This window comes from Pollachius pollachius, assembly GCF_949987615.1.
Source record: "Pollachius pollachius genome assembly, chromosome: 1".
Classification (NCBI taxonomy): domain Eukaryota; kingdom Metazoa; phylum Chordata; class Actinopteri; order Gadiformes; family Gadidae; genus Pollachius; species Pollachius pollachius.
The window spans coordinates 41,625,546-41,651,669 of NC_136934.1; the positions used below are offsets into that span (position 1 = coordinate 41,625,546).

The 26,124-nt window shown below is 49.4% G+C and overlaps 1 protein-coding gene across 1 annotated transcript in view; it reads right to left on the bottom strand.

The window, feature by feature from the left end:
* znf407 (zinc finger protein 407) overlaps positions 1–26,124 on the bottom strand; it is a gene marked incomplete at its 5' end in the record, with an annotated part of 111,486 nt that overhangs the window by 40,322 nt on the left and 45,040 nt on the right. Inside the window, 3 exons of the mRNA XM_079755028.1 lie at positions 3,630–3,750; positions 4,925–5,008; positions 10,433–10,599. Of these exons, the coding sequence (XP_079611154.1) occupies positions 3,630–3,750; positions 4,925–5,008; positions 10,433–10,599 (372 nt within the window). The remainder of the gene's footprint in view (positions 1–3,629; positions 3,751–4,924; positions 5,009–10,432; positions 10,600–26,124) is intronic.

Below are 26,124 nucleotides of genomic sequence, written 5' to 3' on the forward strand. Positions count from 1 at the left end.
AGGGGGAGGGAGAGAGAGGGGTGAGGCGTCGGTGTGCGTTACCATCTTTCAGATATGGTAATGAAGTAATTGTCATATTAAAACAACACACCGTGCGTTTAGGAGTCAGCAGGTGTCACAGTCGGTGAGGGCCCCACGCCCGGCGTCCCTTCCTCTCGCCGTGCGTCGATTAATTAGTCCTGCGCTGTTTAAACTTCCTCCCCCCCAACACCCCCCCCACCCCATCAACACGCCGACGCCCCCCTCCATCCCGCCCGCGCCATGGGAATCGGGGGCCACGCGGCGCTGACGTGTGCCAGAGATGGCGCTCCCTCAGTCTCCTGCCTCCGTTACATCCCTCTCCCCGCCCCCCCCCCCGCTCGCTCCCTCTTTCGCTCTCTCTCTTTTATCTCCTGACGAGCGTATGGTAATGGAAGAGGTGTAATTGAGAAGCGCTTCGTTAGAATAGAATTTAAGTATGTGTGTGTGTATTTTTGTGTTTTGTGTGTTAAGATGGGTGGGAGGGCGTCGCAATAACTGTTGGAAGAAGGAAGCCCAGTCATCATCATTAACGTCTCGACTCTCTTTCGGTTTCTTTCTGTGTTTTTGTGCCTCGTTCCCGCTTTCCCGCTCTTCCTCCTCAAGGTCGCAGGCCTTCCTGACACCGAGGTTATTCCCCGGAAAGGTAAGAATAAAGCGAGCAGCCCCAAACTGAAAGCGCTCTGTCTCAGGAAGAGAGAGGACTGGACTGGGGGGGGGGGGGGGGGGGGGGGGAGGCGTTCAGGTAAATAAATAACAGACCTCGATGGACAGAGACGTGGGCAGAGTCAGCCGCTAGGCATCAATTAGAGCCCGTCTTTCGCCATCTCCCTGCTACTAATGAGTGCCTTTTTCTCCAAATGCCAAAAGGGAAATTGTCGCTTTTGAAGCCGCGAGGTTTGGCATGCATAAACGGGGAGAGGCGAGTCGGAGAAAACGATATGCGCTTAATTGAAATACCTCTGGACTGCGAGGGAGTCATGTCATCCGGAGAGTTTTTTTCCGCTATTCGCAGACACCACTGCTGTCCTCGTCTCGTGTATCTGTCTAGGCATGTGGGGGCCTTTCGATCCGTCAGAGGCAGTTTCAGAAGGCCCACATGGGAGCCGTGTTGATTGAGATAACTTAAGTGGCTTATCGCCAGGCCTAATTGATCCGAGATGATCCTTTCCACGGGACTCAATTGACACTGCAAATACCACTACAAAACGTAGCGGTAAACAGAAGCGCTATGCTGGACGGCTTCCACTTCACACAGGGGCCCGATGTCCTCCTCTCCATTATAATAATGATAACAATGAGGATTATAATGTTGTCGCGTGAGGCTTGGCCAAGAGTCAACACAAATGGAGCCATATCTCAGTTAGGATACCTGGGATTCAGAGGGAGTTGAGATACTTAATCTGAGTGTTGAAGACTAAATAAACCCCTTGGAACTTTATGGAATCTAATGAACAAAGCGTTTTATCTAGACAGTTATAGGAAGGAGAGGGAGGGGTTATTCGTTGGTCACAGCCCAGGGCCAGACTGTGGTTTCTTTCTGAAGCTTTTTTTGAAGCTTGAGCATCGTGAAATGCACAACAAACCGTGGAGTTATATTACTACCGTCACTATTACTAAGTGTCCAAGAATGTGAAGCCTCCTTCGACGAGGCCATCAACATTAACCGGGTTAAGTCACACAAATCTGCACACACACTGTGGTTTGAGAATTCCTCCTCTGTAGCTAGGTCATGAAGAAACGCAGCAGAACATTCACAAACTGGGTGGGGGTGAGAGGCAAAAAACATACGATTTTTCCCCAGTTTTGCTATTATTTCATAATAGTGACATAATAAGACATCGATATAATTAAGACTAAAATAACATGATTTTGGGCAGGGCAATAGTTCACAAGATGTTAGTCAATGAGAAGAGTCTTAGTCAACCAGGCGTTAAATACTCGGATGGTTGCAGGTAAACATTAAAGCTGTGCCTTGCCAAAATTATATTATAAACTATATGGCTGGACCGTGTATGTAATGCTAGGGGGAATTTATTTTGAAACAACGGACACAGGAAGTGGCGAGACTAGATCATGGTCACGGACTGACAACTTCCCACACCACACCCCATCCCACTCTCTTCAACCCTCCAGCTCCTCCCACTCCTACCCAAGCTCCTCCCCCTCCTACCACAGCTCCTCCCATGACTACCATAGCCCCTCCCACTCCCACATCATGACCCCTCCCCCTGTCCTCCAAGCATCAATGGTCTCTGGCAACCCACAAAATGTTAATTAGCCTTCTACTTTGCCCTTTGATTTGTCACGGCCCAGAGCAATCATATCCATGATGGGCTACAGGACCAAGGAGGTTCCTTGGGGGGGCGGTCCCTAACCTGGCTGAATCTTTGAGGTCATGACCGCAAAAAATTAAATACATAGGAGGGAAAGCTCTCTTCCCGTACCAAACTTTTCCGTATAATCATCCAACGATGAGTCAGTAACACGTAAGAGAAGGACATTAACTTCATTTAAGTATTGCCCCAAAGCACGCCGTCCAGTCACATCATTAGCAGCCAGGTGATATCATCTTTTCATAATCACAAAATAATGGCCCTGATCGCAATAATTATCACCTCTTCAGCACGGCGGGGTTTTATATATATTTATACATATTATAAGTTACGACACCCTCCAAAAATAAAATATCATAAAAGAGGACAAATGAAATGAGTCGTGTTATGGTGGCCCGTGAGGCACAAGGTGCGCGGGACTCTGAAATGACTTTGCAGGAGAGATGGAGAGAGCAGAAAAAAGGAAAGGATAAAGGAAAGGAAGGGGAGTACATCTAAAACCAATGATGGGTTTTAGATCATTCCCTTTCACACTCTGCTGTCGTAACCCCAGGAAGAACGGGAGGATGAGGAGCAGAATGACAGACAGAGGGAGAGAGGGCGAGAGAGCTAGAGGGAGAGTGAGAGAGGGAGATATAGATGGAGACGGCGAATGGAGAGATGGAGATGTGCAACACCGGCCAAAACTTTTTCAATTTCACCGACAATTTCCTGTGTAATTACTGATGTGGTATGATGGTGTTTTAATGACAGGGACCTGCCAGTGACAGTGATGCTGTTATGTGTGCCTGTGTGTGTGTATGTGTGTGTCTGCACATGTGTGTATGTACGTGGAAGGGTCTGGCTAGGCCTGTTGATGATAGCAGAGTGATGAGACGAAGCCACGCTGTGGAGATTAGACCTGTCCGCCCACTCCCCCTCCAACGCACACACACACAAACACACACACACAGGCTCAGACACACTCAAACGCACACAACCCCACCCACACACAGGGATGTACACACACATACACACAGGGATGCACATACACACACCCCTAGACCCTTAGCATCCCCCGCCAAATCACATGACACATTCACACACATAACACACACACACACACACACACACACACACACACCCACCCACACACACACACACACACTACACTCACACCCCCACCCGGTACCCCCCATCAGCCGATGCCATCAGCTCTCTGATCACGGGCTTCCATCAGGGAGCACCATCAGCGCCTCCATGCGTGGGACCGGGGGCGTTCAATGAGGCGTTTACCTGTACTCGCACCAGGGACAGCGGTACGGCTTCTCCCCCGTGTGCACGCGCTTGTGCCGGGACAGGTGGGACTGCGTGGTGGAGGCGAAGTTGCAGAGGTGACATTTGAACGGCCGCTCCCCTGGTAGGAAAAACAGATAAAAGGCGGGATAGGAGACGGATATATTGGTCAATGAGCTGGGGTGTTTTTCGTGTGTGTGCGTGTGCGTATGTGTCCCGTCGACATCTGGTTACAATACTAACAGCAGAAGCGCACTCCGGTGCACATCTGTCGATAACATTTAGGGAGGGAAGGTCGCAGGGCAGATTGATCTACACGCGGCGCTATTCACATCGACGCGTGTCAGCACGGAGGAGCCCGGGACGGTTGAGGTAGACACATCCATGCCGTGATTCTAGTTAACCCTGAATAAATCTCTGCAGCTTGGTCACCCCACAGGAGCACGATTAAACGCAAAGGTTGTATTCTGTCCATGTCCGCCCTGCCGTGAAACACAAATCAGACTTGTGGCCACGGCATTGCAGGGCAGAACTTAAAGGTGTGGACAACAGAAATCTGTCATTTACGATTATTATCGATTATTAAGGTGTGCATTAGACATCAGAAAATTATGTTGCACAAAATCCATTGCAATTTTGTGTAATTTCAGACTATCAATTTTCTTCTATTGCTTCAAGCCAAATGAATTATGTGAACACTGAAGTGGGCAAACCAGGTCAGTCACAGTCACACAGTAATGACGCCATTTCAGACTTTGATTCACTAAGAATAGGGATTCAGACCACATCCTTCTAAATCCTTTCCTTTCTTTTAAACATAGATTTCACGAGCTGACTTTGAGATGGATATTAATACACTTAACATACATTTTCCTGACAAGATAATCTGTTGATTCGTAGTGGATACACCCCTCTCCGGTACGTTATTGTAATTTTACGGTTTTAGTCGTCCATCACTTTAATTTCCATGAGCAACAACACGACATGGTGGCGATAAGTGACATGACTGACATTCTCAGACTCAGTCATCCATGCTGGCACACGTGCACGCCAGTGAAAACGTGTCTGCGTGCGGGTGGGGGGCGTCTACCCAGCATATGCGTGTTTCATAGGTGATAGCGAAGGAGCCCGTGAAGTCTGTTTGAAATAAAATACTAAATGTGGGGATATCATGACATGTCAATCTGCATGGAAAGCGACAGAGGTTTGTGCATGCCCCGGGAACACACTTCCACGTGGATGGAATACAAATTGTCTTCTTGTCTTCTTGACGCGTGGGCGCGTCTTTGGCTCACCTGTGTGCTGCCGTCTGTGTTTGGTGAGGGCGTGTCTGGTTCCCCCCGCAAAGCCGCACAGGTCACAAAGGTAGGACTTCTCACCTGGAAGGGGAATGGGGGGGGATAGATGCAAAAAGGGCGCTCAGATCAGTTGGAGAATGGCATATGCAGAAGTGGATCGACACTTCAAATTTGGTCTAACAAAGATTGACATTTTGCGTGAAGGGAGGTAGAAAGCGAGAGCGAGAGAGAAAGAGAGAGAGAGAGAGAGAATATATAATAAGAACAATAAAGTGCGGGATGAGAAAGAGGGACAGAGATGAAGAAGGAAAAAACAAAAGACAGATGGGAGAAAGAGAGAGGGGGGGGTGAGTGAAAGAGAAATAGAAGGAGAGCGAGAGAGATGAGAGAAGAAGGGAGGGAGACAGGGAGGGAGGGAGAGAGGGATTGAGGGAGGGAGAAAGGGGAGCTGAGCGACAGGGCTAGTTGGTTAACAGATGAGAGCAGCAGAAGTCACAGATCACTAGTGTACATCCGTCAGAGCTCTCACCGCTAACTAATTCCCCTGATCAGATGGATCCGTGTAAATATGTCAAATGGGGACGGGAAATTGCCAGTGTGGTTTATTGACTGTGATAAAATCTGAAAAGCACCGCTGAACATAATTACATACTTGTCAGAGCCATAAAAATTAGCTTTATTATCAATGGGATGGTTTGGTACAACTTCATTTGGGGGCGATGCCTTCCAGATGGGGCCGCATGAAGAGCTGCAGTGGTGCTCTTACACCCCCCGTGCTATTCTTTTCATATACACTTCTCTCTTTCTCTCCCTCCCTCCCTCCCTCCCTCTCTCCCCTCTCTCCATCCATCTCTGCCACTCTCTCTTCCCTCCACATCTGGCTCCATCATTCACATTATGATTCTCTCTCTATCTCTCTCTCTCGCTCTCTTTTCTCTCTCTCTAGCTCTCTCTCTCTCGCTCTCTCTTATCACTCTCTCTCTCTTGTCATGCATAGGAATAGACATACTCTTGTGCATTGAGACTCGGGTGCATGGGCATCTGTGAGCAGGCCACATGGTCGTACATGCCGTTCACCCTCACACACACACACACACTCACACACTCACACACACACACAGGGACCCGAATGCATGCACGCGCATGGGGGGCACTGAAGGTAACCGTCACTTAGCTATTCATGTAAAGCTGAATTTTGTACTCCAGCTCTCACTACACATTGATAATACATTTGGTTGACATCCCCCAGCTGGGCACGGCTACTGCCTGAGCCTTTTTTGCCTATTTTTTATTTGGCAGCGATAACAGCTTTCCCTGAGTCCACTGAGACAAAGCAGTATGAAGTTTCCTCTATTAAGGGCGTTTAGAGCCACTCAACTGTGAGAGGGCTTTTAATGGCGTGCCACTTAGCAGAGGGAGAAAATACAAAACAAAAGTTGCATTTGTTCGCAAAACTAGAACGTGTTTGCCACTCGCAGGTCCTGAATCCCGGTCCCCGGAATAAAATAAATAAACACATCAAAATAACGGAACACACACACGTTTATAACACACACACACACAGAGACACAAATACACACATCCCAGTTTCACCCCCATTAAAGCATCAACCGGCAGGACTTACTAAGGTCTCATGGCCATAATAGTCCACCGCAAACCACTCCTCACACCACCCCCCCCCTGCCCCCATCCTAACACACACACACACACACACACCCTCTCCCGATGCCTCTCCATCTCTCATTACACCCCACACTACAAGACCCCACCGCAGGGAAGAAGAAAAAATCCATAGCCATCGATCCCTGGGCCCGGTCGCGGTCCCCACAATTATTCTTGAGGAGGAAACGCTGGCGATAAATTACACGTGTGCTTTTCATCTGCTCGCTGGATGGTGGTGAGCCCCTCTGAGAAGGAGGTAGAGGAGGAGGAGGAGGAGGAGGTGGGCGGGGGGGTTGAGGATGGGGTAGGGGGATGTGTGTGGGGAGGGAGGGGGAGATGAAGGGGGAGAAGGGAGGTGACGTGCTGCTGTCAGCGCCAGAAGCTCTAGCAACCTAAAGAGGCCCCAGACCCTGTCAAATGCTGTTGTGTTGTGTACATTTAAACACACACACACACACACACACACACACACACACACACACACACACACACACACACACACACACACACACACACACACACACACACGCACTCTCTCTCTCTCGCTCTCTCTTCAACAGGGGAACGCAGGGAAACCACTCAGATTCAAAAATAAACACAGGTCAGGCAGACTAGCACCTTTTACACACACAGAAAAACACACAAGCGCACACACAGGCAAACACTCAAGCCGCAAACACACATACAAACCCACAACACAGTACCGGCTACGTTTTGTTATTTTTTTTAAATGTACTTATATTTAAAAATGACTTATTTAGTTACTAATGTGGCGACACTTAAAACCCTTCAACTTTGGGTAATTTTCATATTGGCTCAGCGCTTCTTTTGTTCCAGCAATGGGCCTCCTCCCCAACTGGAATGAAATATGCCTTATTGCAAGACAATAAAAGAACTTTGAAGACAAAATATACAACCTCTCTTTGCATGTGTGCGCGCATGTGTGTGTGTGTGTGTGTGTGTGTGTGTGTGTGTGTGTGTGTGTGTGTGTGCACGTGTCTGTGTGTCTATATCTGTGTTTTAAATAACCCCGAAGGAGTCTGCATGCAGCTATAATTGCCTCCCTCATTAGTTATGTTTTAGCAGGAGCGGATGGGAGGGCAATTAATTTTACCGCTTAATTTTTTGACACGGAATCCGCCGCTGTATTGATGTGCTCGCCATTTTGGGCCTCATTTTTCAGGGAAATTAATTGACAAAGTGCGAAGATTTATCAGCATATCGCCAGATTAAGCGACAAACTGAAGCAATGAGGAAATCAATTGTGGCCCTGTCGCTTGGACCCCCTAACCCTCCTCCCTCCACACAGGCTGAAACACAAACACACACACTCACGTGTGTGTGTGTGTGTGTGTGTGTGTGTGTGTGTGTGTGTGTGTGTGTGTGTGTGTTTGTGTGTGTGTGTGTGTGTGCGCACACACACACGCGCGCTCGGTTGCCTGGGAAAAGCTGGGCGGGTCGGACGCCTAGCACTTATTTATTTATTTGAGTCACCTCATTCATCAGCTGTTACAAATGACCATGCTCCCCCACCGTCCCCCCCACCACTCCCCCTTCCCCCAGACACACACACATCGCTGCATTGTGCCTCCTTCGAGTCCTGAGACAAGACTGGTATTTGTGTGCGCAGCGTGATTACCATAAAAAACACACAAATCAGGAAGGAACAATGAATCTGGTGAAGGGGCGTAAAATGGGACACATGTAGGTATAAACGCAGGAGGAAGGAGAGCAGATGAGATTGGGGGGGTTGGGTCGACCGACAATGAGGAAGAGGAGAGACTGGCCCGCCGCATGGGTATTGGCATTGTGATGCGGTGCAAGGGACAGGCATGAGGGGACTTTTACACGGGCCGAAAGGACGTGGGGCCCCAGGACGTAGCGAGGCACACACATATGCACTCACACGCCCTGATGCACACGCACACACACACACACACACACGAATCAGCATTCTCCTGCCGTTAAGACAATCGGTGTTCGTTAAAGGTGGACTCCACTATACAACCCCCTCTTATTAATCATACAAAGGCCACGCTAGCCACACACACGCATACACACACGCTCTGCACACACACACATACATACGTGCACACCCATGCACAAACGTACACACCCACACATCAATCTATTACTCACTGACCTGCCGAGGGGACAAATTAGTCCTCAACATTGACTTTCACGCTGGCTTTTTATTAGTATTGCCGCTCGCGCACGTGAAACAGCCCCCACCTGAGGGTTCTAGACGGGCGAGTAGAGGCGTGAACAGGCAGCAGGGGGCTGACCGTCCCTGCCGGCGAGCGTCGGAGCATCCAGAACCACCGGCCTGTCACAGCAGACAGAGATGTATTTGTGTGTTTATGTTTTCTGGCCGTCGATAATCCGAGTCTATCGCTGGTGCTCCTTCCCCTTGTCTTTCTTCATCTTTTGATCCATCTCCTGCTTGTCAGCTTTCCTCTTACGTCCGCTCTATTCCTAACTCTCCCTCCATCACTCACCCCTCTCTCCCTCTCTCCCTCTCTGCCTACACCTCAATCTCTGCCGTCATCCTGTCTGCATTTGTCTCCAACCGACGCACCCACGCTGGCATGCATGCATACACACACACACACACACACACACACACACACACGTATACAATGACGCCCCCTCCCCCTCCTCTCCATGCATCTCTCTGGGTGACAGGTATGTGATGGGAGTCATACGGGCCTACTGATGGAGTTGGAGGAGGAGAGGGGGAGGATGGGAAGGGAGGGTGGGGGATGTGGGGGAGGGAGGGGGGGCAGTGGGATGGAAAACAAATGAAAATAAGAACGTCTAATTATGTTGGAGGACGCCTTGACACTACATCACTGTTCAAACACATTTAAAATGATATCCAGCATGTCTGAGGGACGTCGGAAACACATACACACACACAAACACACAGCTATGTGCGCACGCAAACACACACACAGACACAGACACACACACACACACACACACACACACACACACACCGAGGCCATGACGGATGGAAGTCTCTCCAGCAGCCATTCAGTCAGCCTGTCAGGACCGCAGGCTGCCGACAATGCCGCTGCTGTCGTTGGCTTAGGGGGGCATCGGGGAGAGGGAGGAGGGGTGGTGGTGGTGGTGGTGGTGGCGGTGGTTCTGTGGGTGGTGGTGGTGATAGCAGTGGTGGTACTGGGGGTGGTGGAGGGTTTGATGGTGGTAGTGGTGTATTTGGTGGTGGTGGTTCTGGGGGTGGTGGAGGGTATGGAGGTGGTAGTGCTGGTAGGGGTGATAGCAGTGCTGAAGGGGTGGTATTGTTGGGGGCGGTAGTCGTGGTACGGGGTGCCCCGATGCCACAGAGACCTGGGGTGCAGTGGGAGTCCTTAACCTTTCCCTTCCCAGCCGGCCTCAGCAATAGCCAAGGCCATTTTGTGGTGGAGAATTCCCTTCTTAATGTCCAACTAAAAACTCCAAAATGATCAATAATAAAATAAATAATAGCAAAAATAAAACACCTTATACTACTGGATCCACAACGAATGCCAATAATTTTATCCTCTTAAAATAAACGCTTTGGATTAGGGCGAAACCACCAGACGCCAAATAAAGACTCAAACAGGTTTCAGGCTTGGGTTTAAACCAAGATGTAAATAGAGTGGGCTTTGCAACCTCCAGAAACCTGAAGGGATATCCCCCGCATGTGTGTGTGTGTGTGTGTGTGTGTGTGTGTATGTGTGTGTGTGTGTGTGTGTGTGTGTATGTGTGTGTGTCTGTGTGTTACCGACTTGCTTTTGCACACATTTTTTAAATAAAAACCCCAAACTGTGTTGACCCCGGGGTCCCGGGTCTCACCGGTGTGCGTCCTGTAGTGGTCCCTCATGGCCGACAGGGACAGGAAGGCGTAGTGGCAGGACGGCCAGGCGCACTTGAAGGGCTTCTCCCCCGTGTGGAGCTTCATGTGGTTGTTCAGCGCCCACTTCTCCGCGAAGGAGCGCTCGCACAGGCCACACTCAAACTTCCTGCGAGGGTGGGGGGGGGGGGGAGAGAGAGAGAGAGAGAGAGAGAGAGAGAGAGAGAGAGAGAGAGAGAGAGAGAGAGAGAGAGAGATAGAGAGAGAGAGAGAGATAGAGAGAGAGAGAGGCAGAGAAAGAGAACGAGAGAGAGGCAGAGAAAGAGCGAGAGAGAGAGAGAGAGAGAGAGGCAGAGAGAGAGAGAAAGGCAGAGAAAGAGAATGAGAGAGAGAAAAAAAGAGGGAAAAATAGAAAAAGAGAGTGAGAAACAAAGAGTTATTTAACAGTCCCACAGCAAAGAAAATCTAAAAGCTATAAAATCTAAGCACAGACAAGACTGTGAAAGATGGTGGACACACACACACACACACACACAGATGTGCCGCTAACGGCGAGGCTTACGCTGGTTGAGGGTGGTGTAAAAAGGGGGTTTGTGGGTGTAGCGGCTGAGGTGGGGTTTCGGGGGGAGGCTTGTCATGTCTGTATAAGCAGTCATTGATTTTAGTGTCGGGCCTGAAGGAGAGGAGAAGGCGGGGCCACCCTCTCCATTTATGCTACGCTTTGCGTCCGGGGTCCCCAGAAGACCGGAGAAATTCTGTTACGGTTCACATCCACACCCACGCGCACACACGCGCACGCACACACACACGCACAATTAAGCATCGAAAGGGCTGTTGGGCGGGGGCGGGTAAGGAGTTCACCTGTTCAGGGGTCCCTGACCACTTATTCAAGGATAAATGAACAGCCAAAAACACTTTAACCCCCCCCCCCCCCCCACCCCTGCAACACCACCACCCGCTCAGACCACCCTCACCACCCACCCGGACACCCAACCCCACCGCTTTACATAATGCCTCCACCCCATCTCACAACCCCACGGCTTTTTCTGTGGACCTCGCTCTATCGCTCTTTGACTGTACTAGAACAGACACAAATACTAAAAATGAAATTAATAAATAAAGGATTATAATAAGGCTCCCTCTTTACGGCGTGAATGCATTACTTCACCTTGAGAGATCACTCTTGTGATGGTGCTTGTCCAGGTGGGGCTGAGATGCCTAAATTCCAGATATTCATAGTGTTTCATGTGCGAGTGGACCCGATGGAACCAAATATCCATCCCGCTTCACAGTTAGGGCTGTGTAACAGCATAACGAACAACGCTTAAGTCATAAAAGAAAGAAGGTAAAAAAACAAAAGAACGCCTGTGCTCAAATTAATCTTTACCCCGTCCCACCCCCACCCCCTCTGCATTCCCCCAGCACACATACGACCAGAATTTAGCCGCGGGAATGACTAATGCGCGAGTCATAAACAAATGAAGTCAGGTTGTGGCGCCGCATTCGTCTTGCTGCGGCAGCCTTGTTATTTTTCGGGAGGCCGGTTGTCTTTAAGTCCTGATTGTGTCGCTTAATCCCCGTGGTATCGCTTTCACGGCGAGCGCGCACGACACTCACCTGAACAAATAATGACTGCGAACGGCATGTAGCATGTGTCTGAATCAATAATTCAAGCTCATACATCTTCCTTACTGGGAAAAGGGGGGCAGAGAGAAGGGGGGAGAGAGATGGGGGGAGGGGTGGAGGTGGAGGTAGGGGGGGGAGATAGAGAGGGGGAGTGATTGAGGGAAGAAGGAGAGATGAAATAGGGGAAGAGAGAAGAAGAGGAAGAGGTGGCGTCCACATCCATCCGTGTGATTCCATGGAGATGAATGTAGGGGCGGGCGTGTTTAAGGGGACATCTTAGGCTCGTTTACTGGACAGCACAGACCCGCTTTAAAATGGCGCCTTCATCACCTTACTCTAATCACAAAAGAAATGAATGCAATTGAATATCTCTCTAGCTCTCTGACTATCTACCTTGGATTATCTCCCTCTTTCGCAGTTACTATTCCTCTCTCCCTGACTATAGGTTTCATCTCTCCCTGATTCTAGCTTTTTCTCGCTCATTCTCTCCCTCTGAAAATCTCCGATCTCTATCTCTCGCTGGGCTTCTTTAACTATCCCTTTGTCTCTCTCTCTCCTCGCCATCTGACTATCTGCTTCCATCTCCCAGCCGCTACTTGCGGAGACTTTATTTGGGCAACAGATATATACATACGTCTGTGGCACGCGCTATTTATAGCGTGGCTCGTCGCCATGCCACCAGCAGAGAGGGGTAAACAAGATGAGTGTGGCGATGCTATCTTTTATTGTAAACATTATGCGCGACACTCACTGCTTTATGAGCTAAACAGCTCATTGTTTATCACAGAAGTCAGGCGGGCGGACAGCTCTTGACATGGGAGAGAGTGAACCGAGAGGGAGGGAGGGAGGGAGGGAGGGGAGAAACAGGGTGATAACGGAGAAAAGGGCAGGAGATGGAGGAGTGGGAAAAGAGTTTTGGCGTGGGGTGGGAGCCGGCTGTGGGTGTGAGGTTGGCTGGTTGATTTTGTAAGCCTAAGTGGGAAGGTCCCTTCGCTGTCTGTTTTGTCACGGGATCAGATGCGAGAGCTTTGATCTTGTCAGAACCCCATCACTATCCACTCACCCCAGAACATACATATGCATCGCGTCTCCGAACACGGCGGAACGGAGGAGAGGGACGAGGTGGGGAGAGAGGTAGGGGACGGAGGGAAGGGAAGATAATGATGGAGTTGTTCCACGACTTTTTCGCATTCAGGCTTGGTGCGAGAGATGGGGAAGGGGAGAGGTGCAGGGGGGGGGGGGGAAGAGAGAGAGAAAGAGTGAGAGACACTGAGAGATGAGGAGGGCGAGACGAGGCACAGGGAGGGACGAGCAGAGGAAGCATTACGAGAGAGGGGTGAGGTGAGAGAAAAGGGGGGGGGGGGGGACAGAGAGATAAATAGCGTGGCAGAAGAAGGGAGAAATCTGAAGAACCAATGGGAGATCTGAGGAAGGTCTGGTAATGTGCTTGATGTGGAACCCCTGACGCGCGTAGGCCACAGCGGGGGCAACCAACACGAGCGTATCAAAACACGCTCTGCGTTCCCGCATCTCTCCCCCCTGTTTCTCGTCCTCCGTAACCTACCTCTTTTCCTTTCTTTCTACGCGTTCTATGGAGGCAGCGGCGTGAGTGATGTGCCTTGAATGGCCAGGTTTGCTGTGCACACCGAGAGCGTGCACGAGATATGTGCTCGGGCGGGGGGGGGGCCGGGGGGGTTGGAAACTAAACCAGCCTATTCACAGATTACAATCGATACCATCCACCAAGCGAAGTCCCACAATTCACTCCCGCGGTTATATAAATGTGTATGTATAGGCAGATAAGGGCTGTAAAGGCATCACAATCATCACCACTTTGCACCAGCGCCCCCTAGGTGGTCAAATGTGGCACTGCTCACAAAACTGTAAAAATCGGGGGGGAACAATTATCACATCTTTATTTTTAGATGACAAAGAGGGGGGTTATCTTTTTGTTCATTTGGTGCAATTAGGGTGCAGGACCCTAGAATCTCAGTGTCAGGGGCCGTCGACTCCCATTCCTTTGGATAAGTTAACCGGACGAGTGTTTTTTAAAGGCTCACTCAACAGTCAAAGGGTTTGTGGTTCGTGTCTGTGTTTGGCTGAGGCAGGGGGAAAACAACCTGTCGACTGGACTCACACTCCAGCACGAGGCTCACAGAGAGAAGGGGGGAGGTGGGAGAGAGAGATCGAATCGAGGGAGAGAGAGAGAGAGACAGAGATAGAGAGAGAGGGGAGAGAGGGAGAAAGAGATGGAAAGAGAGAGAGAGAAAGAGAGAGCAAGCTCTTGCCTCAAGCCAAACTGACACAAACAGACAACTTCAAAGTGAAGTCTGTTGTTTATTTGGCGAGAGGCGGAGGGGAGGAGAGAGAAAAAAGACGAGGGAGAGAAAAAATGTATCTGATATGCAACTGTCAGGAGAGCATTTTCACATGCAAAATAGCGAGTGAGTGAGAGAGATTACCTAGAGGCGGAAACATGACAGCATTCACTAGGGTCAGAATGGATCATCCTCCTCAGTGCCTCCCCTGCTCTCTCTCTGCCTCTCAGTCTTTATCCCTCTCTCTATCTTTCCCTACATCTCTCCTTCCTCCCCTCATTCTCCTCTCTCTCGCCCCCTTCCTCCATCACTGCACTGCACTTCTGCACTTCCTCAGCCCGGCAGCTTAAATCCAGACTAAATTAGCTGAACAAGATTAAATGCTTTTGGCCTTGAGCTCTTCCACATATTGGTGGAAGACTGAGGGAAACCTAAATGGTGTCTGACTGGGTCGGAACCTATGGATGCGTCGTGCATGTGTGGTTTTGTGGCGTTTATGCATTTGTGTGTGTGCGCGTGCGTGAGTGGGGATGGAGGATGGTCTTTCTGCTCTGGCAGTCAATTGTAACCCGATTAAACACAAGCGCCGTGTTGGTTTAAATTCAAGCCACACATAATAAAGATTAGATGCCGCGGAGACCCAAAGAGTCGCCGCCGTATGTGCGTCTCTTGGTGCGCTCAAAGCGGGCCTGATGACAGGCCTGCTTCCCAGGCTATAGGAATCCAAAGCTGAAGGAAACGTCGGGAATGGAGGGGGCGGAGGGCCGCTGCAGACTGTAGTGAATGTCCTCAGTGGACAATTTAATCAGTTTGGCTGGATGGCTCCACACTACCTTCTAAATGAACAGAGCTCTGCTGCCGGTGTCCGTCGGCCCTGGCTAATGCTGGGCTGAGGCCCGCCACTGCTTTGTCTGAGTCAGTGGATGAGCGAGGCCAGAACAAAACGAGAAGGGGGCTCTCCGTTTCTTTTGGGTTGTGATCAGTATGTTTGAGACACTAGCCGACCAACAACAAAAAAAAAAGTGAAGTGAGCAAAATAAAAATTGCGCACCATGCAGATGCCATATGTGCCCCGAAGAGAACTGTAAAGAGACCTCCACTGAGAGAGACAGAGAGTGATGGAGTAAGGGAGTAGGAGAGAGAGGGAGAAAGAGGAGTCCACTGCTGCATATGCCTGCAATATAAACACTAGCAGCAAACAAAGATGTTGCCTCAGATTTATATTTACCTTCATTCCAGGGAGGAAGGTGGAGAGAGAGAGAGAGAGAGAGAGAGAGAGAGAGAGAGAGAGAGAGAGAGAGAGAGAGAGAGAGAGAGAGAGAGAGAGAGAGAGAGAGAGATAATGAAATAAATGATACAAGAAGAGGCCCCATCAGATAAGCCACTGTTTATCCCGCTGTAGGCCAAATACAAATTGTCAATTTAATGAACACGGTGGACGTGATGAAAGCGCGGTGAAGGAGCCCTCCGCCCGACAAACAGTCGGGAAATGTTATCTTAATATTGTTCCGCCGTTATTCAGCCCATAACTTAGGGGGCTGAGGGGGAGGGGGACGGGGGCAGTATAGGGGAAGGGGGGCGGGGTAAGGAGGCTCTCTGTGGCCACAAAGGCCGGGTCCCCCCTGTGCCGGCCATGTTATTGCCTGCTTTTATTGTGCGCCATAGCTCACGAGGTCTAAACACACTTAAAAAATACACGGATAAACAAACACGCAGGTGCGCAAAAGAGTGCATGTGCACACGCACACACAGAGCCGAAATGTGTGGATGGGAAGTTACCCCACGCGGGCGCGCCTGGGTTGGGCGCACACATATACACACACAAACACACATATATATATATATATATACAGACACATACACCAAATATTTTGCATGCAAAGCCACACACTTGAACACTTGCTCAAATTACCAGAGGAGAAAAAAAAATCCCAATAAAACAATGTAACTCAATGCTGTACCCGGGGCTTGGAATCAACTAGGAATATGTGTGTGCGTGCAAGTGTGTGTGTGTGTGAGTGTGAGAGTGCATGTGAGTGAGTGTTGGATGCGATCCTTCCCGACTAATTTAGAGTCATAATGGATTTTATGAATTTTCCTCTATTCATCAGAACATTTTTTCACTCAAAAACTGCAAATCAAGAGAGTGATAAAAGCTGCCCCGGAAAAGTGTGAGGAGGGTGGGGTAGAGGGGTCTGATTTGTGTGTCATTGGCAGGTCAATCGCCTCCCACCCACCCCTATACCCAACCCAGACGCCCCCATACCCCACCCAGACACCCCTATTCCCCCTGACACACATACTACACCCAACCTCCCCCCTACCCCCATCACCAGCTCTACTCCAGCTGTGATTACAGCCATCCAGATGCTTTGGAAACCCCTCCTCATTTCACCGCCACCCAACCACCAACCCAACCCTCCAGCTCCCCCTCCCCCCACTTTTTTTTCTTTCCTTTCCCCCCCCCCCACCCCATCCCTCGTCTCCAAAATCACCATCATGATCGGAAGTAGGCACCAAAAATTATCTATTATCTCCATATTTATATATTGCCGGCACTAAATTGAGCCAGGAAGAATTACTATCAATATGAATTTGGGCGACAATAACTCTCGGGGGCTTGGGCTCTGAGGACGGAGCGCTCTTTATCAGGCCTCTGATAGCCCTTAAATACAGCGTAAAGGAGCCGTATCGTCGCTTTTCTCCCTCTAATATCTGCTCGCATTAGCGCCTCGTAAATCAAATTACACCGGCGGAATTTCATTAGGTTCACCTGCCACTGCTGCCGTGCCGTGAAAATATTTATGTTGGACTTTTTTCTACATCTTCTCGCCAGCGTGATCGTACGTCTTTGCGTTATGCGGGCAAAAAAATACAGACAGGGGAGTGAGTGGGAGAAGGTTAGGAGGAAGGGGAAAAGAAAGTGGGATGAAGCCAATTATCTTTTTTTGGAGTGTGTGACAAAAATTCGACGGCAACACTGGCCGCTGCTGAGGCGGGAGTTTGATCGCAGTTCGGGGGGGCCGCCGGTCGCCTGAGAGTCTGGGTGGGACCCTTCTGCTGCCTGACGTCCAAAACCAGATCTTCACAACCTGATCATCCTCTGTCTAACTTACTCAGCCTCCTCTTCCTCACCCTCACACCCAGGGGGCTTGAGCTGTGGCGCCGGACCAAGCGGCCAGGAACAAAAAAACTAACTAAAATATAAAAAATATATAAATAAATAAAGTACGAATAAGTTAGAACTCAAAATAAGATTTTTTTTTTTTACATAAAAGCACCGATCCGAGCTGATAGTCAGTGTGTGTTGTCTCGGTGTAATTGCCTCAAAATAAACCTTTTCTATACATTGTTGTCAGTTTCAAATGGTTTGTGCCGCAACCACCACATAAACATCTCTGGCGGTTTTCTGGGTGGGGAGGGGGGGGTGGGGGTGGGGGTGGGACACCGGGGAGGACGGCGGGAGGAAGTGCGCTGGGAGTGCTTCCTGCGAATTGGATTCTGATTAGACACAGAGAGGTAGATATAAAGTGCATCGGTGACCACGTCATAATAAAAAAATAAAGATACAAATCGAAGCCGGAGTCTATACGTCAAAGGGCGGTGTGACTGTTAATCATTGGGCCCCTCGTCTCACCGTGTGCGTCCCCGTCTCATTACCACGGCCCACACCCGGCCGCTCCTATGTACTCTCCTGGCTCAATATCATTTTAGAATAATGAGCTTTGTTCCTTATCTAATTAACAGGGGTCTCGGTCCAACCCCCCCTTGCCGCCTAACCTAGCCCCCCGTATTTTCTGTAAATTAGGTAAGCAGGCTCATTGGTGTAGCCCACGGATGTTTAGCAAATTGGCTCGCTCGGCCAGCGAGCTACTGTAAGAATACTGAGCCCGTGCAGCGTCTTGTCTTGAGCCTCGCATAATAACCGTGCGACGTGGCTTCAGGCCTGTGTGTGTGTGTGTGTGTGTGTGTGTGTGTGTGTGTGTGTGTGTGTGTGTGTGTGTGTGTTTGTGTGTGTGTGTGCGCACATGCTCCACTGGGCAGAAGCAGAGACCTGGTCCAGCCTTTCTCTTATTACAGAAATTGTAATTCAATGATCACCTTAGATCAAACGCGTGCCATAAATCAGATAGGGCTGACAGAGGATGAAAAATGTTATTAATAATGTGAAACTTATTATACAGTCCCAAACGCTCCCTTGATAAATGACATTGTTTGGGCTTGACAATGATTGCATTTAAAATATTATTTCTGTTGTGCGCTTTTGTGTACGTGTCGCACGCTTGTGTGTCCTGGGTGTGTGTGTGTGTGTGTGTGTGTGTGTGTGTGTGTGTGTGTGTGCTGATGGACACAGCAGAAGTGGGGAATTTTTTTATCCAGAGGAGGGTGTTTGTGCGTTGGTGGGTGGAGGAGGGCAGAGAGACAGAGGTGGGGTTCCTTAGGTTCATAAAATATTCAAGAAGTTTCCCCAGCTCTCTCCGAGGGGATACTAACATGTGTGTGTATCTGTGTCTGTCTGTGTGTATCTGTGTATGTGTGTATATGAGTGTGTGTGCATATGAGTGTGTGTGTATATGAGTGTGTGTGTGCGAGTGTGTGTGTGTGTGTGTGTGTGTGTGTGTGTGTGTGTGTGTGTGTGTGTGTGTGTGTGTGTGTGTGTGTGTGTGTGTGTGTGTGTGTCGCCACGCGTGCGGCAATAAAAATAAAACGTCTCTTGCCTCACCACAACACACACATCCCCCACCTGCTCCCACTTTCTCCTGCCCCCCCCCCACACACCCAAAAAAGGAGCCTTGCACATGTTGAAGTCACGAAGCTGCCTCACTTGCTCTGTTATTACCGCTGCTCATAGTCAAATAGCATCAAACATGAGTAACTGCAGAGACCCGACCCGCGCGGCCCGTTCGCTCAGGAGACGCTGTTCCATGCAAATCAAATCCATTTCAACCGGGGCTTTGCTTTTGTGCGTGTGTCTTAATGAGAAAGAAGGGAGTTTATTATTCTTCATGACTAAATGTATTGAAGTAACCGTTAACATAAGTCTCCATGAAGGAGTCGAACACGCTACGCACACACACACACACACACACACACATACACATTCCCACACACACACACACACACACACACACACACACACACACACACACACAAAGAACAAAAGGTTGCCAACCAAAGTGAGAAAGGAGAAGGGCTTGGGGAGAATACTGCGTCAGGGATAACGGTGACTTTTGTCTCGCTGTTGTTTCCCTCCGTTGTGATTCGGTATCCTTTATGACACGGTACGGCCCACCAGACCACAGGCAGGGCAGCCCACCTGCATGGCTCTGGTGGGCCGCAGGCATGCCTGTTCATTAGCGCGCTTCCCCGCTCCGCTCCGCAGCCACACCTGCAGCCGCACATAACGGACGGCCCGACGCGCACAAACACACACTCACACACCAATTATGCTCCATCACCAGAGGAGCGCGGCTGGCTTATTTTCACAATACCTCAACACATACATTAAGGCAGAGACATTTGTGTGTGTGTGTGTGTGTGTGTGTGTGTGTGTGTGTGTGTGTGTGTGTGTGTGTGTGTGTGTGTGTGTGTGTGTGTGTGTGTGTGTTTGTGTGTGTTTGTGTGTGTGTGTGTGGGTGTGTGAGACCTTAAGTCGCGTAGCTAAGTGATAAAGAGGGCTATTCTTTGAATATGTGTGAGAACAAGCAGACCCACCAGACTTGATGGCTAAACGTTAAACCTGTTCGGATAATCTGACCCATGGATTTGTTATAGCGTGAGAAAAAGTCAACGTAAACCTTTGACTTTCCACTCACACATTAGAAAGCTCCATAGGTGTAATGCATTATGTTCTGTTGTTATGGTTCTGTTCTTGTCTGTGTATATTATGCAGTTTATAGACATAAATACAAAGGGAGACCCCCCGAAACAGACTATAATGCCATTAAGTGTGATAGAAGGTGTGTGTGTGTGGGGGGAGGGGACTGGGGGGGCACCCAGACAATCACTGTACTGTGTTCAGCTTTTGTGTGTGTTTTTTTGGACTCAAATATAAAAATATTTGTATTTGAGGTGGGGCGCCCGTAATTGATGACTGCAGCTGTGCTAATTAAAAACGGTTGAAGTTTCATTAATCTTGGTCCGGGTGTGCGAAGGGAGAGAGGGGGGGGGGGGGGGGGGGCTGCTTATGTGTTTGTTGAGGTGATGGTGTTGATGGTGGCCGTGTTCGCACTGGTGAAAGTGTCTTGCACGCACAGGCACGCACGCACACACACACTCACTCACACACACACACACACGCTAACACACACACACACACACACACACACTCTCTCTCTCTTGCAATTGCACACAAACGTGCAAGGCCAAACCTCATCACCCGGGTTATTTGGGCAAGAAGGGACGTTGTGGAAGTTTATTAGCATGTTGAGGTTAATGTGAAACGACCATTAATAATCGTGACAAAGGCCAACACGTATAACATAGAGCCCCTACCACATCCCCTACTAGTACTCCTGCAGCCCAACATGGGAACAATACTGAACACCATCAGATCTGTTTACCAGCATGTCCTGGGTTGAGATGCTAATTGCTTTTCTGACAATGCTTTGTTACATTGCAGGCAGACATACACACACGCACACGTATGCATACACACGCAAACCCACGTACACAGACAGACATTTTCATACAGCATTGGACAATAAATTAACCAAACTTATGCTACTTTGCTTACGTTTGCATAATCAAAACTAAGTCGGCCAGTGAGGTGTGTAATGTCACCCACTTTGTTGAAGGAGAGGGCTGAGAGTAGAGCAAAGAGATTGTCACATTGTACGTGTAAAAACAAATGCAAAAACATGCAAATTGTTAAAATCAATTCTGTGACCACTTGATCAACAGAAAGCCTCCTAAAACGATCAATGGGTTGTTCCCATCAAGACACACTTCACAGTACTGAAGAACAGCGACAACTGCCCCGTCAAAAACTCTGCGCATAAAATAAATCTTCAAATCAGAGGAGCCACTCCACGGAAGATCGCGCACACAGGCCACGGGTTGATGAAGCCAGAATCACATTGTTACCGTGACTGCCATTGTCACGGCGACAGTTTTACTAAGTGGCACCTAGGAACGGCACAGATGGGTATCATCATCGCACCGTAATGGCTTCTACATGTTAATTCACAACTTTAACTCCTCCGCCACGACTCAGCCATGGAAATTATGGCGTGCCTGCATCTGTTGGAGGCGGTTTGTTGTAGGAAGGAGAGAGAGAGAGAGAGAGAGAGAGAGAGAGAGAGAGAGAGAGAGAGAGAGAGAGAGAGAGAGAGAGAGAGAGAGAGAGAGAGAGAGAGAGAGAGAGAGAGAGAGAGAGAGAAATAGAGCGAGAGTGAGAGAGAGAGGGTAAAGGCAGTAGCATATGGCGCCACGCAGCCATAAACAAGCTTTATGAAAAGGCCGGGGACATTTATTTAATCAAGGGATACCTGAGGAATCGCAACGAGACGCAACACTTTGTCCCATTATTGTTAGCCAATAAATGTAACCACTTTACCAGGAAAGGCAAGACACCCCGCCACAGCCAACCAGGACCAGAGAGCACGGCTGGAGAACTTAAAGAGTTGGCTATACATGGGTACGCTCTGACCATGCACAAACACATTGCACATGTGTTAAGGTAGGGCTGGAAGAACGAGAGACAGACACGACACAACGTTGAGAAGGACAGTATGAAGAGAGCGATCTCTTTCTGTCTCTGTGTCTGTCTGTCTCTCCCTCACCATAATAGAGAGAGACAGAGTGAGAGTGGAAGACCGATAGAAAGAATGAAAAAAGAAAGAGAAAGACTGAGGGGCAGATCCACAGTTAAAACCCAGAGAGAGCGGCAGAGAGAGAGAGTGAGAGAGAGATAGTGCGGCCATAGACTTAAGAGCACTAGGGACAACGATGAGCACCAACTGGTCATCTGGTGTATCAGAGTACTGTGTTAAAGTTGATCAGTGAGACCAGGAGACCAACGTGCTGTTGGTCTGGGCAGTCTCCTGCAGACAGACACAACACACATGGTCCACTGACACGGTTCTCTGTTTCCTGCTGTCCAGAGATGCACTCCTCTACACACACACACACACACACACTTACGCATGCACGCGGGCGGACAAGCACATGCACACACAGAGACACACACTGCCTCTTTATGGTCGGTTTCACCGAGTGTCTCTCGTCACGCATTAACATTTTTCACCACCCATGCTGTCCTCTGCTCTCCCTCGCTAACAAACAATATCCCTGAGCAAATGTAAAGAATTAAACAAGAAATTGATTACTGGCTGACCTCTGAGGGGCCCCAGCCAAATAATATCAGAAAATAACAAGCTGGCTGTAATGGCCCTCCAGAGCAACAGAAAACCTCTCATTTGTATTGAGGAGGAACAGCGGCCGGCACTCCATAATGGCCCCCGCAGTACACTGCCCTTCACTGGGGGGTCATTTCCACAAGTCCCAGTGTACTGACAGTAATCAGGCGTGCACGGACACACACACACACACACACACACACAGATATATATATAGACGCACAATAGACCCTCAAATCCAATATATATATATATATAGACACACAAAAGACAGACACACACAAACACAAGCGCACACATACACACACTTTGTATACACGCACACATACAAGACATCCACATAATATATACACACGAAAGACACACACGCAACCGCACACAAAGCACAGGGTCAGGGGGCCAGTGGTAGCTGAGAGCCAGCTGTGACCTGTCGGCCCAGGTGCTCAGGAAAACCGCTGTTAACAGCGACGATTGATGATCTAATCAAACTGTCACCAGGGCCGCGCGCCCTGGTAAAAAGGGGCGGAGGGAGGGAGGGAGGGAGGGAGGGAGGGGGGGGGGTCGCTCGGTGGGGTAGGGCGGAGGCCCGGTAAGGGAGGAAGGGGTTGGGGGGGGTGGATCCAGGCCGTGTGCATGCCGTTAGCCTAAATTGGGAGTGACAGACTCAATAGTGAAAGGCCCTTTTTTTTTCTCCCCAGCAGTAATGCAGGAAACAACTGCAGCCTTCTTCCGGAGGATGTCATATAATCAACGGGTGGCTTTTCCCTCCCTTCCTTCCTCCTTCCCTCTCTCTCTCTCTCTCTTTCTCTCTCTCTCTCTATCTCTCTCTGCTCTCCCTCCATCCCTCCCGCCCTCTTGCGTAGCGGCTGGAGAGCCTCTTTGGGAGGGTGGGGATGTAAACGCGGTAAACGACGGAGCAGGATCTGTGGATGGCGGTGCCTGGGGTGGGCCGGGGGGGCCACCGTGGAGCCGGGACCGTGACACGTCAATTACAGCGTTTAAATCCACGCACACTGCAATCCTTAGAATACGCAGCCCTCCCTGATCTCCGTACGGAAGTAGGCAACCACCCCCACTCTAACCACTTATACACAAACACACACACACACACACACACACAGGCGAACACATTCAGACCACGCATTCATGAAGGAATAACTTAGAATCCTGAAAGGCATGCGGCCAAGGTTTGGGGTCTGGATAATGAAACCATGAATGTCTGGTGACAATGAGCGTACGAAACTGGACATGGAAACCAGAGCCACAAAAATGCAGATTTGACATATATAGTCCCTTCCCCCCCCCCCCCCAATTCACAGCCCACATACATATTCATCTACTTATGTATATTCCATACATATGTATTCATCTCCTTCTCACTATAACGCATGGGGAGGAAGGATATCTTTTAAAGGAGAACGCCGTGCACAAATCATTGGTCCATTACGACGTGGTCGTACGAGAAAGCAAAAGGGCCACAAGTTCAGGACGGGGCCCGACTTAATAACGGAAGCCCCGGTTGATCGGTGTCTGTTCTGCTCGCTGGGACTTAATCTCCTTCTCGGGGAGATCTCCGTGACTGCTGCGCAACTCGTCCAGAACACATTAATTCAATCGCGGTTTGGCTAATTCATTGATTAATTGGTTCATTAGCGGTGCCTGGCAACATCCATTCCTGCCTTGATAGCTTGATGTTTCAATACAGACAAATAAAATGAAGACATAACAGGCAGCCGGCCGGCGGCGTCTCACTTTCTTCCTTTTCCCTATTTCATCCCCACGATCCTGCTGTGCACAGTGTCCAAGGCCTGTCAGCGACGGGGCCAGCGCATTGCGTCAGCATCCTAAGTGGGCCCAGCTTTTTGAGCCATGGGAGGTGAAACCACAGCGAAGGTGAACCCCCCCCCCCCCCACTGTCCCCCCGTTCCTTCCCCCTGTTGAGTAATGCCTCGGGGTTCCGGCAGAAAAGGGACTTCGCACTTAAGAAGTAAACGATATTTAGCGGATTGAGCGGCGCCGGAGATGATGCGGTGGGCGGAGTCGCGTCCCGAGACAAACGGCCGTGGTTCCTCTTCGCCCTGCTCGCAGTCAAGGGCGTGCGACCGCGGGGCCGTGGAACACGCCGCCGACGCCTCTCGTCTCTGTGTTTCCCCGGGTTTTGGGGTTTTGATCCAGGGTGGGCTGGCACGCGGCCCGTTGACCATGACCTGTGGCGTTGGGGAGCGAGGGCGCTCATGCCTTGGCCGCAAGTCAACCGCCACATGTACCGGACGCCCCAGATTTATGGACCTCCCCCCTGTTGGTGCGGCCAGAGAAAGCAGAAGGACTGCGCTGCGGCTAATGATGAGCACAACCACACAGGGTGGATGTTTTTTAACATAAAAGCGTGTCAGCCTTTTCCCCAAACACACACACAACCACACAGCCCTGCACCATGTGCCCATGACAAGTGCATAAAAAACATTCCCATGCGATAGCACGGTGGGCCAAGCCATAAAAACTTAATGCACCTAATTTTCCAGTAATCAAAGTTTTATAGACTGCGACTGCGATAGCTTTTAAACTAACAAATTTTAATTATTGCTTAATTTTAACAGCAATATTAATGTGATCCCTCATTCTGCAAGCATTCATTCGTCATGAAATATTGAGTAGGGTAAATAAGGGGAGGTGCTGTCCTCCCACTCAAACAAACCAAGGAACACAAAAGTGTGTGTTGTGTGTGTGCGTCGCATGTTTGTGTCGCACTTGTGTGTGGGTAGGTGTGTGTGTGTGTTTGTGTGCGTTTAAGAATGGTCTGTGGTTACACTAGCATTGCCACTACCATTAACCAGTGTTTGCTGTTGCACAAACAACACCACTGGAAAAACCGCAGTCGTATATGACCATACGCCAGAATCAGGGATACAAACTGCATGAGTGTTGTATGTGTGCTATGGTGCAGAAATGTTACAGTGTGTTGAGTACGATGGTTGTTGTTAATGCCTCCCGCTAATTGCCCACTCATTTAGACATCCTGTAGGATTTAATTGGGGACTTGGATAATTACCTTGTTCTATGCAAAAAAAAAAGATCCATCGATAGATTCAAGTAATAAAGACAGCTATCAACAGTCTCAAGCCATAAATGAGGCAATGAGGTAGCTCCGGAAATATTCGGAAAGAGCAATGATCTATGATACAATAATACAATTCAACATTTCTTTCATAAACGAAAAAAACACCAGCACAAAAATATAAAAGAAGGATTTAAGAATATCCGGCCAGTCAGTTTGCATTCATTTTTAATGGGAAGACTCCCTGTTCCTGTTGCCCTCTCCCTTAGTTTACCCCTTTGACGCTTACAGTAACACCACAGCAGTGGTGGCGGATAATGTTATCGACTGCTGGC